Raw genomic sequence first — 16,806 nt, 5'->3', positions numbered from 1 at the left:
ACCTTGACTATCATGATCAAAGTAAGTCTATCATCCACGGATGGAGAAGTGCTTTAAAACTTCAGTGAATCTTGAGCTCCTACTAGTGGGATGCTTTGTTTTCATAGAATCACAGAATGGTTCAGGTTGGAAGGGACTTTAAAGATCATCTAGTTCTAACCCCCCTGCCCTAAGCCAAGATCTAAGATCTAAATCAACCCCTTTTATTATGCCAACTGGTGTCAGAAGGATCATTGTCCAAGCTTACCACTGAGTAGATCAGGCTTAAAAAGGAAATCCTCTGCACTTACCAGTTAGAGAAAAAACATATGTTGTTGCTCCTGATCTTTTTTTAAATGAGTATGACAGGTGTGGAAGGGATAGGGACATCAGGATGCTACTCTTCTGGCTTTAAAGACAAGCATCAGTAAAGCTACGTGTTTATGCTGTGACTTTTCCCAGGCTTCTTATCAGGTCAGTCTTACCTTTCTGCAGGACTTCAGTCTTCGAGACATACGGCATCCCCTCTCTGCACCGCATCACTGGTCACAGCTTGTCTTCAATTTCACTCACTGAAGCTGACCAGAAATTACAATCCCCAATAAACACCAGCAACCAGATGGATTTTAATGCAAGTAAGTATTGGCTCTTGCCAAGCTGACTGACTGCCACGTCCCCATTTGTTTTGCCAAGCCCTGCAGAACCAGGGAGCAGCCACTTGTACTGCTGGGTGTGAGGACTCACGGGGTGGGAGAGGGAAGCCCTCCCCAGTAGGGAAGGATTGCTAAACTGCCCTAGTTTGGTTGTAATCACATAGTGAGAGCTGGTGGAAACTTTGTTTTACTCTACCAGTCTCTCAGATGTGACAGGGACCACTTACAACTTGCCACAGCCTCTTGTAGATTATGAAGATGGATATATAGGGCTAGCGTAGCAAGGGCTGTGGGTGACAGCCTGCTTAAATAGGGTTTATAGTTTGTGGGTAAGGAGCCCAAATCTATCACCCAGCTAGGATGGTTTATCTCCAAGTTCATCACTATGTGTACACACACATAGAATCATAGAATGGTTTGGGTTGGAAGGGACCTTAAAGACCATCTAGTTCCAACCCCCTGCCATGGGCAGGGACACCTCCCACTAGACCAGGCTGCTCAAAGCCCCATCCAGCCTGGCCTGGAACGTGTATCCACTGATTTCCCAGTCCTGAATCAGACGGCCAATCCCCCACCCTCCACCTCAGAGGAAGAGCACCACCAAATGAAGAACAGCAATGCAGCACATAATGTATTTATTTTCATTCTTAAATCTCAAGAACTTACCTGATGAGCTCTCAGCTGAGGCACGGTAGTGGAGGCTGCACGACCACAGCAATTCCTTGATGAATGCCCACAAGAACTCTGCCTTGTTTTTTAAACACAGAAATAATGATGATGATAATTGACAAGGGCAGCCTCAGCTGATTTCCCAAACTCTTGTTATGTGAGGTAGCAGGTACAGAAGCAACCTTGTCTCTTGCCTGTCAATAAATGGCAGGTACCCTGGTATCCCTTTATGCCTTGGCAAGCAATCAGCCACCCCAAGCCCATTACCATAACAAAGCAGCTCACTGCTATGATACTCAGCCTCAAACAAGGGCCAGTCACAAATACACAGATTTATTCCACCTGTATGTTCTGCATATCCCGCCGTACAATCTACATAATCTGTAGTTGTCGAGTTATTATTCAAGCTTCAGGGTATAATGAAAGTGTTTGAGTCCCACTACGTAGGTCCACTGGATTCCCAGCCACAGATGAACATTTTGTTTAATTAAGCACAGACTAATCACCAACAAGTTACCACCTGTGTAAGACCAAAGAACATTAGACATCTAAAAATTAAGCCAGGAAGTGTATTACACTTCAACAAAAAGGGTAAAAACAATTTCCCAGTTGAGTGACTGTTCACAAAGGTCCAGACACGAAGCAGGGGGCTACAGGTACTGAAATCACAAGGCAGCCCCAGGGAACGTCTTGGCTTTGCAGTTGCGCAGATGGCCAGAGAGCACCCTCCCCATCCATTAAAGATGCTCTCCAGTGAAGGAAAACAGAAACATTCAGAGAAGAGGAGACATACTATCAACCTGATAGCTGACAATACACAGGGAAAAAGACATTCCTTAGACCTGAGCTAAACCAGAAAGCAGATGTGGCCATGACTTCTTTGTCCATTTCCCTTTCTTCTTGTTAAACTTACTGACCACATACACAAGAGTTTCATCATAAGCAAAGCTTGGGCTGAGGGTGATCTCAGGATGGCTGCCGGAGAGCTGCCCTTCCTCCCCTGAAGAGGAGGCAACGTTTAAAACTAGAGTAGGGCTGACTCTTTCAGAGCCAGGCCCCTCCCGGGACGCTCCTCACTGTGGTGGTGCAGGGAGGCAAGGGCTTGGAAAGTGTTTCCTTGTGATCAGCGCTCTTCGGAAAAGCTCTTTGGCAAAGCAGCAGTAAAAGAAGGACACAGCCCTGAGGGATCTTGAGGGTGCATGTAAAATAAGGGCAATTGAGATGAGTCACCGGTAAATATGCTGTTAATATAAAAAAGACAAGGCAATTTGGATAAACTGGCGAAGGTTGTACCAGCGTTCAGATTAGTTCCTTTAAAGGAGGACTTCCCATCAATACAATGAGGGATCTAATGAGAGAAAGCTGGGGGTGGTTTACTGGCCATGAATAAAATGGTTTTGCCTGTGTTCCTGAAAATGAACGTAGCATAGATGTGTTGCGAAGGGCTAAGATGCGTTGTGTCATGGGCTACGAATGGCCAGCTTGGCATTAATGCAAGAAGGGAAAACTGCCTTGAAGCGCCCCCCCTCCCCCCAGCAGGTTTCTTGTGCGTGAGCAGAGGGCTCAGGTGAAGACTCAGGCCTGGGGAAAACCAGCATTACACAGCTCCCACTTCAGCCTCCCTCCTGCAGCCTTTGGCTCTTTCAAATCAGCTGCCTTCGCTGGCAGCAGGCCAGCTCGCCTCCATGAAGGAACCGGCTCCATATGCCAGGCTGACAAAAAAAAAAACCCACCTTCTTCAGAAACATCTAAGTCTTTGGCTTTCCTTTTGTTTCTGTTGGCTTTAGTCCATTCTTAGTCATCACTGTGATGGCAATGGCATCCCAAGGCTGCCCTTTCCTAGTCTCCTCCAAGGTCGCAAAATACTAATAGTGCATAGCATAACAAAAATAATTCACATTTTCCATTTCCATTTCCAGTGCTGTGTAAATATTGACCATTTAATCTTCACAGCAAACCAGACAGATAAACATTTCTGCTCCAGTTATTGCTTCCAGCACCTTGAGTTACAAAGTCTCTGAGCCAGAGCTCCCTGGATCCTTCTCTGGGCTGTTCTCCTGATGGCATGGCCGCTCCTCAGCGCACTCTGTGCTCTTTGCTTTCCCTCTTCCTACAGCGACAGGCACTGGCAGCAGCACCAGCGAGCCGTCCTCTGTAGCTCATACACAATCAAAAAGCCTTCACCATCTTGTTTCTCACCGTCTCCTTCCCTTTTGTGAAGTGAGGTACCATCACCCCTCCCTTCTTCAGTCCTCTGTGTGTTCATCTCTTTTGGCTGCACACCAAAATCATGACGGGGTGGGAAGGGTGTTTTTACAATAGGTGCACTGGAATCCAGGCTTGGACCAGGGATCTGCTCTTCTGACCTCAAACGTTGCTGCAACATAAAACCCACCCGTAGACTGGGGGTAGCCACTGGACAATAATAATGGGGACCACTTGATGTAAGGTCTTGGTCATTATTTTCTCAAGGTGTTTTGTCCAAGCACTGACATTTCAGTGAAACTGAAGAAATACATTCAATTTCTCTTAAATCTTTTGTGCAATTTCTGCCTCGGGGTGTTACATACTATTACTGTGTGCTGTTAAATACCTGTTGTGTTTTATTCCAAGGTGACTAAAATAATTATTTTTCTAGTTACTAAAGTATTTGGAGAGCTTCCAGCATGAAAGTGAATACAAAAATGCCAAACATGTACTATTCTAATAGACAGTCATCAGCGCTTTATGAACTATCCCATTACACCCAAAAAATATCATTGTGGTTTCACAAAGGGTCTCAAGAACATTCCCTTTAAATTGAAAGACTCTATTTCTACTATACCAAGAGTAGTGTTAATATCGATCCAGGTGCTCTGTGGAGCAATCTAATCTTTTCATCGTGGCACTATTGAAAATCTGGTCTAGTACACTGGTAAAACTGCATCTTTCAAAGTTACCAACATTAAAAAAGCAAATCGTTACATTTTTCATTAATTAAAAAAGGCTTATAATAGCATTAATGATTCTTTCATCGGAGTGTGTCATTTAGGTAATGGCAGCCTAGCACATTAACTTCCCTTGGCTTTGCCTTGGCCTTTTAACTCCTCCAACTGATTATTACCTAATTTGTAAAGTCTCCCAAATGGGTCATTAGCCCTTAAATACATTTCTCCTGCTGTTTGGTATGTACCCTAGAAACAGTAGGCTGTCAGAGAGCTAACTGGTTTGGAAGTAGCTCTTCCTGGGGAAAAAAAAAAAAAAAAGTTAAAGAAATGCCAGATTAAATTAAGTCTGTGAAATGAATCATGGCTTGAAATATCCCCGATACATGATTAACTAAGACATCACACAGAATGTATTTTTTTCCACAAAGGAGGACTGGCACCAGCGTGTATGCAAGCATATGTGCCCTTGTAAGCACCTGCAACTCCTGCTGCTTCCAACCCCTAACAGCGCCCGTGCAACCAGGCAGTCATCTAATGTGCTAAACTAGGAAACCACGGAGAAAGGCTGACGGCACCAGGTCTTGTACTCCTGACACAGTGACCTTCCCGCTCTGCCTCCCCAGCTAAGCCTCGAAATTGTGAGCCAAAAGCAGAACCACCCGAGATCACAAGAAAATCGATAGCAACCCAAGACCACAAGAAAATCAGTAACATTTGGTCCAAGTATATGAACTGCCCTGGGCAACCCTACATTCACCACCCAAATTAGCGATATTGTCCACCGCCAAGCAAAAAAAGCAAAAGATCACTTGGCCTTTCTCAGCCATAGATCACATTCTGGTATTTTTTTCTCATTTTCCAATATGATGTAGGGCATGAGACTGAAATAAGTCGGTGTGACTAAGTAAAAACTCTTTGTACTAACCCACTCATCTGCAAGGAATTCATGCGAAACAGAATAAATGACTACTGGCCAGCAGTATCTGCACTGCAGGAACTTTGAATATGGAGGGAGGTATTGAACAAATTACATGTTTCCACACAAAGAAAATAACACTTAAGGTATAATAACACTTCAACTTTTTCAACTATATAAACTAATACAACTTTAGCATTAGCGAATGGTCCCACTCGTTTATGCAGCAACAACTTTGTTCGATTCCTTTACTTTTATAAATCTTTCAGACTCCCTCCTCCTCTTTGGCTGTCTCAGTTGGCTTGCTTCTCTGTACAAGTTCTACCTGGTTTGCTGGAAGGGCAACACCTTTATGTTTTATGTCCTCAGCAAGGACAAGAGATGTGATGTCCTTTGAGATAAAAATCATTGTCTGGTATGACCCAACATACGCAGATGTGCAGAAGGTTAATTAACATATTAAAATCAACACCCTCACTAGTGTTTTCACAGCAAACAAACAGCTCTTTATCACTATTAAATTCTCAATTTCCATATTTTCCCCTGGAATAAGCCACATATACACTGTAGGTACTTCGGTCACTGTGACCTTTGTGCAGTATCATCAGAGGCAACATGCAGTTGCAAAGCTGAAGAACAGAGGACTCTGTGATCAAAGACTTCTAGTTATTTTCCAGAAATGCCTTTTTATTTAAGAAATCTGCTTTATAACTTGTTCTGACAAATCTCATGGCTGGAGAAATTCTTCCTCTAAGGGAAGATTTACGATCCATAGGATAGTTTTCTTTCTCTGTGTTTTTCAGGAGACTGGATTCGTCAAATACAAACTGCTCTTTGATTTGTTTGTCTGCATGTTCAGCACAAAGAAATGAAATAGAAGAATGGGAAAAATGACAATACTCTTTATCTATAGGTAACTTTTTGGCACAGAAATATCATCCGGTGTGATCACCTGGAAAGTGCTGAGGTACTAGCGTAGAATGATGTGGTAGGAACAGATTTCCCGCAGAGAAAACTGCTTATTCTGTTCTTCACGCTGGCCACCACGTTGGCAGGCACATCAATACCCTAGCAGATGGTTTTGAGTAGGGACTGCCAAAATACCGCATGCAGAAGGTTGCCCTTCATGGAAGGATTTCAATTGAGGAATATCCACCTCTTGAGAGGTCATGGTACCAGCTGAAATGTCACAGGGCATAGCCCAGAGCAGGAATAGCTGTAAAGATAACATGTTCGGGACAGAAATGAGAATACAACTTTCCTTCCCTTGAGAAGACTCCAAGGAACGAGCAGCAACCAAAACCTGTGACACAGCTCAGTTTTCCTCTGACTGGTTTGCAAATGCCCAGGTGGCTAATGGGCTGGTGACTCAAGGCTCAGTTTGGCCAAGGGTCACAACACAGATCTTCTGAACTTACAGCGTCAAGGACTGAGGCCGCTTGCGCTTTCAAGTGGGGTTTCGAGAGGATAAGCTTAGTCAGCCTGGAAAGGACAAATACAACTACTAACTCTGAGCAAGAACAGTCAATAAGGTCTTGTTTACAAGAAAGCCTCTGAATAACTTTTGTGCTCAAAGTTAAAAGGTTGCTTGAGCTCTTCCCTGAATCAGGATTGAATGACAAAAATATCAGGCCTAGGGGTCGACGAGAGGTTGTCAGCTGACCTCACTTGGGATATGGTACCACCTTTTGCAAGCTGTTTTTTTATTCATCAGTACGCTGGTATGCCTGAAAATAAGATGAGGGCTACGCTGGAAAACATTTAAATATGTTCTGATCTCTGGGAATCAGAGGTAACCTGCAGTCTCTCCCTCTGAAATGGACCTGATGCCACAGCTGTCCTAAACTGTAGGTGCTATATTTTTTGTCACCTTCCGCAATTTTGGCTGTAGCGTTCTCAAATTCCCAGCTACCCAACTCAAACTAAGGACGTTCGTCACTTTTAAATCCCCAAAGGGAACCACTGTCTTTGTGTTTCACATATAAAACTGAGAAAAATAGTGGCTTTACCATTGAAGAACAATGCTTTAGGTAACCGGATGCTCTATTCTGAAATCAAATAGCTGCTGCTGAATTACAGTTAGCCCCATAAGTATAAGGAACATTTTAAATCACGAAGGCCTGTATTTCACATAGTAGAGATTCAGTAATTTTGAACAATATGGGTGACAAATGCAAAAAATATTACCGATCACTTACAGTTTTAAAATGCCCAGGACAACATTCAAAAGTAATCTGATGCTCACAGTCTTTCTGCTCATTGCTTTGGTTAGGCTGAGTATCATTATTATTGGTAAACAATATGATTTGTTTTTTAAAAAAATAGTCTTTATGCGATTCAATTGAAGACAAACTATGATGTTTTAATATTTGGGTTGTATTTCTTCTCCCACTTATGAATTTCCCGATTCAGTTGTTTGTTTGTTTTTTTTTTAAAATCAAAGTATCATTTGCTGATATAAAAAGCATTGTAGCATATTCCCAATGTATACAGTATTTAAGTCCAGGTAAAAGTAAATCAGCTATAAATTAGTGTATTTCACATATAAAAATGCTCTTTGTGTTTACATTTGAGGCCACAAACTAGTCCCAAACTGTTTAAAAGTTGGCACTTAACCTGCACATGGCTAAAAATAGCATCCATCATTTTTTGGTTATCAAATAACTCCAACAGCACTTCTCTTTGTAATATGCTTTCCAGACCAATATGCACAGCTGATCATTGGGCATTATCAGCCTGAAGCAGAAACTGAAAATAGCTTCAGTCTTCCTTGTTCTTCCTTATTCCCCTTATTTCAAGGAAAGGCACAACACCTGAAGACAACAGTTGGAGTTTTCTGCCAGAATAAGCCCCATGCGCTGCCTTTTGCGCTTTGGGAACAGCTCGTTGAACCGTTTGCATCACTTGCATGTTCTTACATGGGCAGAGCCCCGGTCCCACCCACTGTAGAGGGCTGCGGCTGAAGCCAAGCACTGATGCAAAGTACTGCTCATCAGGCATTAACTTACAGGAACTGTTTCTTTGGTCACATGTTGTTTAATCATGAAACACGATGGTCTGGAGCGGATAGTATTTTTCTTCATCCTGGCCATGGCAATCCTCACAGGTTATTCCAACACCTGGTGTTGATGCAAACCCCATCCTATGTCCCTGAGCTGACAGTATTTGTCCCAATGGTGCTGGCTGTTTCAACAGGCTGTTAATATCCACGTCAAGCCATGTAATTATTTCCCTGAATATCCAGGGTAAGGAGGGGGTGGGGGATACTGTATTGAAGTCTGTGGAGTTGGAGTATAAGGTGGAGGTAGGTCAGCTGGGTACTCCATTTCGTATTCGTAACTGTATGGTGGTGGAGCCACTGAAATGGGAGAAAAAAGAAGAGATAGTTAAAAATCTTTTTTTCAGAGGGAGGCCCCCAAGTATTTCCTAGTTGACATTCAGACTTCCATACAACATGTAAAGTCTCCTGGCAAATGCGCTCACTCTTTTTTCAGGCTGTCATTATATAGTCGCTATATGTCAATGCAAGTCCTTGCTTATTGCCCTGTCCTTCTCTGCTTAGCCATGTGCCCACCGACATGTTATGCTGGTAACAGTGTTTTGAGCGGCCACATGGCAGATGATACCAAGGCGATGTGACAGAGCTAAACTTTTTCAGGGGAGGAAAGTTGGGTTTTATCAGATCCATCCCCATTCACCCCCTTCAGCAGCAACATGGACTTACGTCGTCTCAAATTAATGGTGTATCCAGGGCTGTTGCTGATCTCGACAGACCTCTCGACCACCCTCTGGATCCCCAGGAGATGTGTGCCACGTCATGCCATGCCATGCCAAACACAGCTGAAAGCTCCTCACTGCACAGCAGCGTCACACCTTCCAGGGCGAATGCTGGACATCTTCCCAGGATATTCCCTGGGCTCAGGCTGAGGAAGAACAAAGCTTTCACCGTGTTTACCCCAATGGAGACATCTGAGGAGAGCCCTCCATTTGTAAATGGTGATAAATATTCACAAACAGCTGAAAACATTTTCTCAGCTACTTCCAATAACCTTACAGAGGAAGGATGAATTCCGTGATCAAGAAGACAATAAATGCTGCAGAATGATAGCACGGTAGGAACCTAAGGCTCCGTATCAAGACCTCATGAGAGTAGTCTCTACAAATTTTAAGGTCCAGAGCCTGCTTCTTCTCTGTTCATGTCATCATGGATGCTCTCCTAACCTCTTCCTAGATGTCTCAGGCAGACTGGCAGTGAAACAGCACTTGAATAGAGAGGAGAAAGAAACCTAGGATGTTTGTGGTAGGGGACGAGACCCAAATCCCAATGTGCCATGTAAAGCACTCCCAGCTCTCTGAAAAACCATCTGCGACTGTGTCTGAGGCCAAAGGAAGGACATCCCCTCGCTTGCTGTTCCTGTTTAAAACAGGTAATGGCAGGGGGGAGGGTTGATCACAAATCCTGCGGCCAAAGCCAGGTCAGTCGTTACTCCAGAAGCGTTCATGACAACGGGGAGCAGAGAAATAATTTCAGAGCTTCCCCATCCTCCAAAATCCTGCTGCTGCTGAGAGGAAGAACTGCTCGAACTAATGTTTGCAGCAGGAAAGGGGAGCATGCAGAGTCAAACTCCTGGAGGTGGAGAGACAGGGGTGAGTCATTGCAGGGGCAGACTTGGGGAGGAAAAGGCTACAGCCTTGGAGTCTTCATTTTGCTCTTGTTTTTACAGCTTGCAGCGACTATTAGATTCTGAAATAGCTCTTCAGCAACTCATGGCTGAGAATATTGCGATTTTCTTTCATTACCCATCTCTCTATGCAAAACAATGTTGCAATGATAAGGATGATTATAGATGGTTTTAGTTTAACTAGAAAGTAAGAGCATGAGAGAGAAAACAGACACTCAGAGCAGTCAATGTGATAAAGGAACACATAATAAATATTGCATAGCTTGCCTGTAAGTATACATAATGCACCTGGGGTTTGCTGCAACCTTCGCAACAGGAGGGAATATAAAGGCAGGGAATCTCTAAGAGTGGGATGAGGGGACTTCATCCGTGAAACACCATTGCCTTTTGTTGCAGTGAACTCTCAAGTTATCCCAAGGCGATTGCTCCCAGATTTGTAATTAACAGTGTCACTGGAGCAAAGACGTGGCTGCATTACATAAACAATGTTATGCTGCTTCCAGGGTCAGCTTTCCTCTTCAACAACAGGGCCACTTTCACATGGTGGGGAGTCCAGACAAATGAGCCTTGCAGACCTCAGCTGTCTGGGTGCGGATCCACCTTTGGATGTACCCCAAAGGCTGGGGTACCACCTTTGGTCCTGTACCTCAATCCTAGACTGCCACGAGTTGGCAAGTGTGTCGCAGAGAGTGGCTCTGCACAGAGCTAGCTCAGGTGCAGCCTGATGTACCAGTTCCCACTCACTATGGGCACAACTGCACTGCAGCAGACCCATGAGAGGAGGTGACTGTCCCCTGGGGTGCCCCAGAGCCTGTGACAGCTTATTAGCTCAGTGCCAGATCTGACTAAAGCTCTGTGCCTCCCCTGGTGCTGCCCTGCACCTAAAAACACATTACACCAAACCAATGTAAATCCACAGAGAAGCCTGCGCTGAGCACGTCCAGCACTAAAAGCCAGAGCTAACAAGCACCGCCAGATCTCAGCTAACTTTGACCAAGGCACTGTGAGCATCTCTGCGCCGCGCTCCAAGTTCCTAACAGTTCAGGCAGGGTGCCAGGAGGATGCAGAGAGCTCGCTCCGATCCAGCACCGCCTGCCAGCCAGCAGTCCCTCCTGGGACACACAGCAGAGAACACACCGCAAAGGCGCTTGGGTGCCTTTGTAGAAGTCATCAGGGATCCCGCAGCACCCAGCAGGGTTTGTGAGCTCTGGCCGAGTACCAGCCAGCTCGGGCTGCGTTGGACTCCACATGGCACCACTCAAAGCCTTTGCGCTATGATCCACAGACGTTATTGTCCAGGTTTTCCCCTCTCTGTGATATGCCAGGCCCCCATTGTATCAGACAATGAAAGGGAGCCGACTCCACGTGAACAAGAGCAAATACAAGAACCAGAACACAAAAGAAGAATAACTGATCTGTCGCCAGAGAGCCTCTGGCACAGGGAGAAGGTCTATCCTGCACTATGCAGCATCGCCCTGAGCGAGGTCCCAACGTGCTACTGCAGGCACCGCTAGCCATACAGCTGTGTGAGTATGGCACCCCGCCAGACCTCATTAGCCCACTGAGGAGCTGAATAAATTAGCCCAGGCAGAGCGCTGCACTGACGAACGCTGTGCACACGGAGCCGTCTTGCGTTTGTCAGCAGGGAGTCGTGCTGTTCCCCTCGGGACTGAGAAGAGCCGGCTGCTGTATTCACGTCCCCCATTTACTGCGGAGCCGTAACTATCCAACGATATGCTTCTTACCATGAACACGGGCACTCATGCAGGGGTGTTATTTTGCTTCCTTACCTGGGTATGTACTGATAGTGTTGATGTGCGTAGTTCGGATGACCCCTACTCGAGTCCCACGGTTGTTCTTCATGCACATGCAGATACAGATGGCAATCCCGGCAATCACTCCCATTATAAATACTATACCGAAAACAATTCCAGCTATTGCAGTGCCTCTGCAAGGGGAAGGGAAACACGCAGTCAGTCTCAGCCAAACAGTGTTTACAAAAAAAATTCTTTTCTCAAGAGTGGCACCCATTTGAGAAAAAAAAGGACATATTTATTACTGAAAATGCTGCAAATTTTGATCCATCAGGGCACCTGAACAGAAGAAATGAAAGATCTCTGAGACCAAAATGAGAAACTCTTTCAAAGTCGCCTTTGCAATCGTGCCAGATCGCTCTGCTGATTTACCATACATAGAATATGCCCATTCAAGGCCTTCTGAATTTAACAACTTTTAAATATTATCAAGAATAATTTCTTCCCTTTCCCCTCATCACACAAGACTTTTTTTATTTCCCTAAAGGCATCGGTATGATTTTCTTTTGAAAAGAAAGACTAAGTTATCCTCAGTAATATATTCCAGAAGCGTCCTGAAGAGCTTGCATGCTGTGCTTCCACAGGAATGGTTTTGTCATTGTTTTATCTTAGGTCAAAAAGTCCTGCTGCTGCGCTTCTGAGCCCACAGATTAAGGAGAGACTCCTCTTCTTGAGGATGAGCAGCAAGAAGCAAAGCAAATGCCCACTCTTTCACACATCTGCTGCTGCAGCCAGCGTAAGCATTTGAGGCTTAAACGATTTCTTTTAAAACGGTCCAGAGGAAAGAGTTTAGCTCAGCCCCTTAAGTAATGAATCAGACTTGCCTTGACATTATGTACAGAAAGGAAAGGAAGCCTTATTGCACTGACACATGGGAGAAAAACCTCACCAAGAGGCACAGAAGAACTCCCAATAATACTGAGGGCAAAATCAGCTTTTCTGATGAACCCTAGTTCACTCAGGTTTGTTGTCAAGCGCATAGGCAGTGAAGCATATGTTACATGAAAGATGGTATTTATAGCCTGGCCTTTTTATGAAAAAAACCCGGTGACTTGCCAGAAATATTCTTATTCTGTGCATCTCTTCATCTCCCAGCAAAGGTTTCAAATAACAGCCTTGCTGGTAACTTTTTTACTGGACATTTTAATCAATCCAAACTGATAGTCTGTCAACATGAATAAGCTCCGCTAGGAATTGTTGCAATGCAGGGAATAAAACAGGCACTGCAATACGACAAAGACAAATATTAAAAGGAGTCTAAACCACTGTTTGGCTTCCCCATACAAGTGTGGGAATAAGCAGCAGGCCTGATTTTCAAAATGCTGCTAGCCTACTGGCTTCCAAAAAAGTTAACAGTCAGGAGGGACTCAATACTTGAAAAATCCGTCCTTCTATTTAGGAACCTAAATATGAATTTAAGAGCCTGTTTTTAGGCCCCAGCTATTGAGGAACTTGGCCAAGATTTGCAGTAGAATTACTGAATTACATAGCAGAAGTAAACACAGACAATTTGCTGTCTTACTAAAATACACTGCCAGGGAGCTAAATTGCTCTCTGCTGTTATGTAGCAACGAATGAAGAGTGTGCAGGGAGAGCAAACCTGTTAATATTTTGCAGAATATATAAAGGCCTAATTTATGAAACCTTAACTCATGGCAGCAAGCACCTGTCCATAAAACCAGTAGCTCAAGACAGGGATGTGATCAAGTGCTTTGGTATTAACCACTACGAGCAACTGAGAAACAACCCTCCCCACCCCCCTGCATCCCTGATGGTTTGCATCTAAGGAAAAGATAATCCAATGCTCTTGGAAGATGTGATCAAGACACTTCCAGTTTTCCCATCCAGCTCTCTCTGGGAACTTTATCTCTACCTTGAGAGAAACTGCCCTATAAGAAAACAGTTTGATGCAGGAGGAGACACTTTAACACAATACTCTCTTCATTCCAGAAAGTTTTCTTATAATACCACAACTAAAAAATCAGGCATAGTGCTAGGTACCCCTATTAAAAAAACACAAACAGCGAATCACTAATGCTTTTGCTATGCTCATTTAGTGGATGAATCACTGTGCTCTTTGCTGGGAGCATTGCATTGCAGAGTCGCAGGGAACTCTACTATGCTGAAATAATCCCTCTCCCAGGTGGAAGATGCAGAACCAACCACTGCTGACCACTGGCCTCAGGTCCTGCATTGCATTTCTGCTTCGTACACAGCCCACTGCTGCCCAGCTCCTGAATCCCAGGCTGGGATGCAGGAGCTGATCTGCCTGGCTGATCTGCTCCAGTCTCAGAAACCACAACAGTTTCTTGCATGTCTAACCAGCTACACCCCGAGCAAAAACCAACCTCCATCCTAAAGGCTGACAGAGGTGGGTAGCAAATAGCACACGTTACCTTCCCAGCGCTAAATCCAAAGTTCTGTATTAACAAAGCCCATTTTAAACACAGTTTAAACAGCGTTTGTCTCAGCTGTCTTCAAAGGGAAAGGTGTCCCATTTGTTGCAGACGTGGTCAGCCAGATGCCATTCAGTCATCTGCCCTGAGCGATGGGTTGCGCTCTTCAGGCACCGGTGCCTACCCGACAGCCAGCCTCACTCCCAAAGCCCCCTCTCCTCTTCTGCATGAACAGGAACCGCTCCAAAGCAATATCGCTCCACTAATTTAAATGACAATTCCACGATACTTCACATAAGATGTAAGAGTGTTCATACGGAAAGGAAAAGAGATGACAAAAGGTCCGATACCACCTTCAAAAGGAGTTCCCACCTTTCCTGAGATATTAAGCAGATACCTATAAACCTGCCAGCTTGCTTTGGGTGACAGAGCTGAGATCTGAGGATTCACTTGCAGTCCCACAGCTTTTCCTAGTGCCCCTTTGGTGGTGCTGGCTGACTGGCACTAACTTGCCTCTGCGGCAGGGCAAAACAGTGGCAAGGCAAGATACAGCTCTAGAAAGCCCATCTGTATCTGCCCGCATCTGAAATTCAAAAAAGGCTGAAGTCCACTGGCAGAACTTCCAAGGTGGAAAAGACCTCTCAGTCTAAACACGACTATACTGGAAAGCAAAACATGCTTCTGACAGGATAGCAAACACAGGTCAGCAAAATAAGGAATACCTGCTAAAGCATTCTTTTGCTGATCCCCACCCTAGCTCCTGTTGGTACAGCCATGAACCAGAAACAGAAATGGTCACCAAAGGAAATATTCACCGGCTTAGCTCTGCTGAGGAAACTGTTAAGTGCAAGTCTCACTCACGGTTCTGAAATCAGGACAAAAAAGCAGTTTAAATAGCTAGACCCACCGCTGCTCATGGATTCAGGTTTTCACACTGCAGTGGTAAATTTAGACCACCCATGGATAGTTACGAAAAGAGAGCCTGAGATATGGAGCAAAAAATGTAGGTCACTTTTTAAATCCGGTTACAGCCTGAGTACCAGCAGAAAGGCGCTTGCTGGTCTCAGTGGGCTTCAGATCAGTCCCAGTGCCACACACGTGAAACTGTTCTAGGAATCGAGCATTTGAGTTGAAAAGGATCTGTTCGAGAGGACTTCAGGAGATGGACTCTCCCAAATACCTGTAACAGAGTATATATAATGCTATACCACTCTCTGATGGTGAGTCAAAACGTAAACCCATCCTGATTCGGAGACCTCCAGGCCCTGCCATTCACAACAGCCCCCGGTATAACCAGGGGCACTCTGCCATTGACCATCAGGCTGCACCTTCTCAGCACCGAACCCTGGCAGGGTAACAGTCATGCAGTAGCTGTTCTGGGCACACAGCACAAAAATAAAAAATAATTGCTGGTTCTTTTTGTGGAAAGCCTGTGGTATGATCAGAATGCATGAAGAAAAATAAGCATGTACTTTTTATAAAATGGTGAAGTTTCTCTTCATGTTATTAGGGAATTTTTGAAAATAAATATCCTATAAATAAATAGCCCTTACTTTATATTAAAAAATGGTTGCTTTGTCTCTCTTTTTCTCACTGATATTTTAGACTTCTGTAGAGAGACACAGAGGGATACAGAGATTTTTCACGCTATCACTGCTGTAGAGCTGCTCAAGGAAAAGTGCCTAAGAGAAAAAGGACACTGTAAAGCAAAAGACGACCTAGAAACCACACAGCAGAGTCACACAGCAACTAGGAAGTTTGAAATATAGGGAAAACTTTGAAATGGAGCAATTTGAAGGAAAACATTATGCGAAGTCCTTTACAGAAGCAAAACCAATGAAGAGAAAAAGACTCCCACAGAAAAACAATGCACAGAAAAGGAGAGGGAAAAGTAATGTTAAAGCTGTGGAAATGTCAAGAGAAACTGTCCAGGTAAAAATTAGATACTCAAAAAAGCAGCTTCCAACTGCTTTTAGCAATATCCTGCTGGACAGAATATAACTCTCATTCCCAGCTTAGCGCTTCTGGCCCAGCAGAGCCCCGCGCAGGGGCTCAGGCCTTTTGCTGGGTGGCACCAAGGCCCTGGCAATGCTGGAGCCAGGCTGGGCTCTCGCCGCTCTTGCGGACATCACCGCTGAGGTGCCCGGGGCCAGAGAACCCATCCCTGGGGGAACCGGTAACTTGGGTGTCTTACACAAGTGGCAGAGGCATCACCAGTGGTTGCTCCAGCCTGTGACTGCCAGGGTTCAGATGACTGGGGAGAAGGAGAGAGACCGACGAGCGGTCCTGCTTCTTCAGGTCTTAACGAGTGGGAACGGAGTTCATTTAGCGCCACTTTCCCCTCCATAAGGCTACTAATTTGGGCATTAGGCAAGCAAACTGGATGTCAAACTTGCTTAAGACAAGTACTGTCTCCGCAGTTATCTCCACTTTGGGACCAGTGTATCTCAGAGGCCTAAAAATCTTCTGGCTCAATAGGTTAGTGCTTCCTTAAGGAAGAATGATTACTAAATAGGTATCAATTTTTAAATGCATTGCCAAAATTTGCAAGCCAAGCCTCCATAGCCTGTACTGCTATATGGCAGGGACTTCATAGTCCATTGGAATCATCATATTGACTGTTTTTCCTTCTCAGGTTCTGCCCTAACTTTGCATGTAGTATCGCGTGGAGCATAAAACTTTGCCGGGGACCCTGGTTTATTAGCACAAAACTGCAAAGAAAAGAAAAAACCTTTCAGTCAGCCTTTCCAGAAAGCCCACAGACTGTAAC

At 44.7% G+C, this 16,806-nt stretch overlaps 1 protein-coding gene across 5 annotated transcripts in view; it reads right to left on the bottom strand.

The window, feature by feature from the left end:
- Positions 1-1,667: 1,667 nt before the first annotated feature.
- Positions 1,668-16,806, bottom strand: part of CYYR1 (cysteine and tyrosine rich 1) — a 64,623-nt gene continuing 49,484 nt past the window's right edge. For 4 of the 5 annotated variants that reach the window (XM_063347168.1, XM_063347180.1, XM_063347187.1 and 1 more), the window contains exons 3-4: positions 11,617-11,774; positions 1,668-8,502 (exon numbers count right to left, since the gene is read on the bottom strand). In XM_063347168.1, coding sequence (XP_063203238.1) covers positions 8,369-8,502; positions 11,617-11,774 — 292 coding nt within the window. In that variant the 3' untranslated portion in view covers positions 1,668-8,368. The remainder of the gene's footprint in view (positions 8,503-11,616; positions 11,775-16,806) is intronic. The other variant, XR_010072615.1, reaches the window with a different exon arrangement.

This window comes from Chroicocephalus ridibundus, chromosome 1, assembly GCF_963924245.1.
Source record: "Chroicocephalus ridibundus chromosome 1, bChrRid1.1, whole genome shotgun sequence".
NCBI lineage: Eukaryota > Metazoa > Chordata > Aves > Charadriiformes > Laridae > Chroicocephalus > Chroicocephalus ridibundus.
Note: the sequence above shows the minus strand (reverse complement) of the source record. Positions and strands in the feature narration are given on the sequence as shown.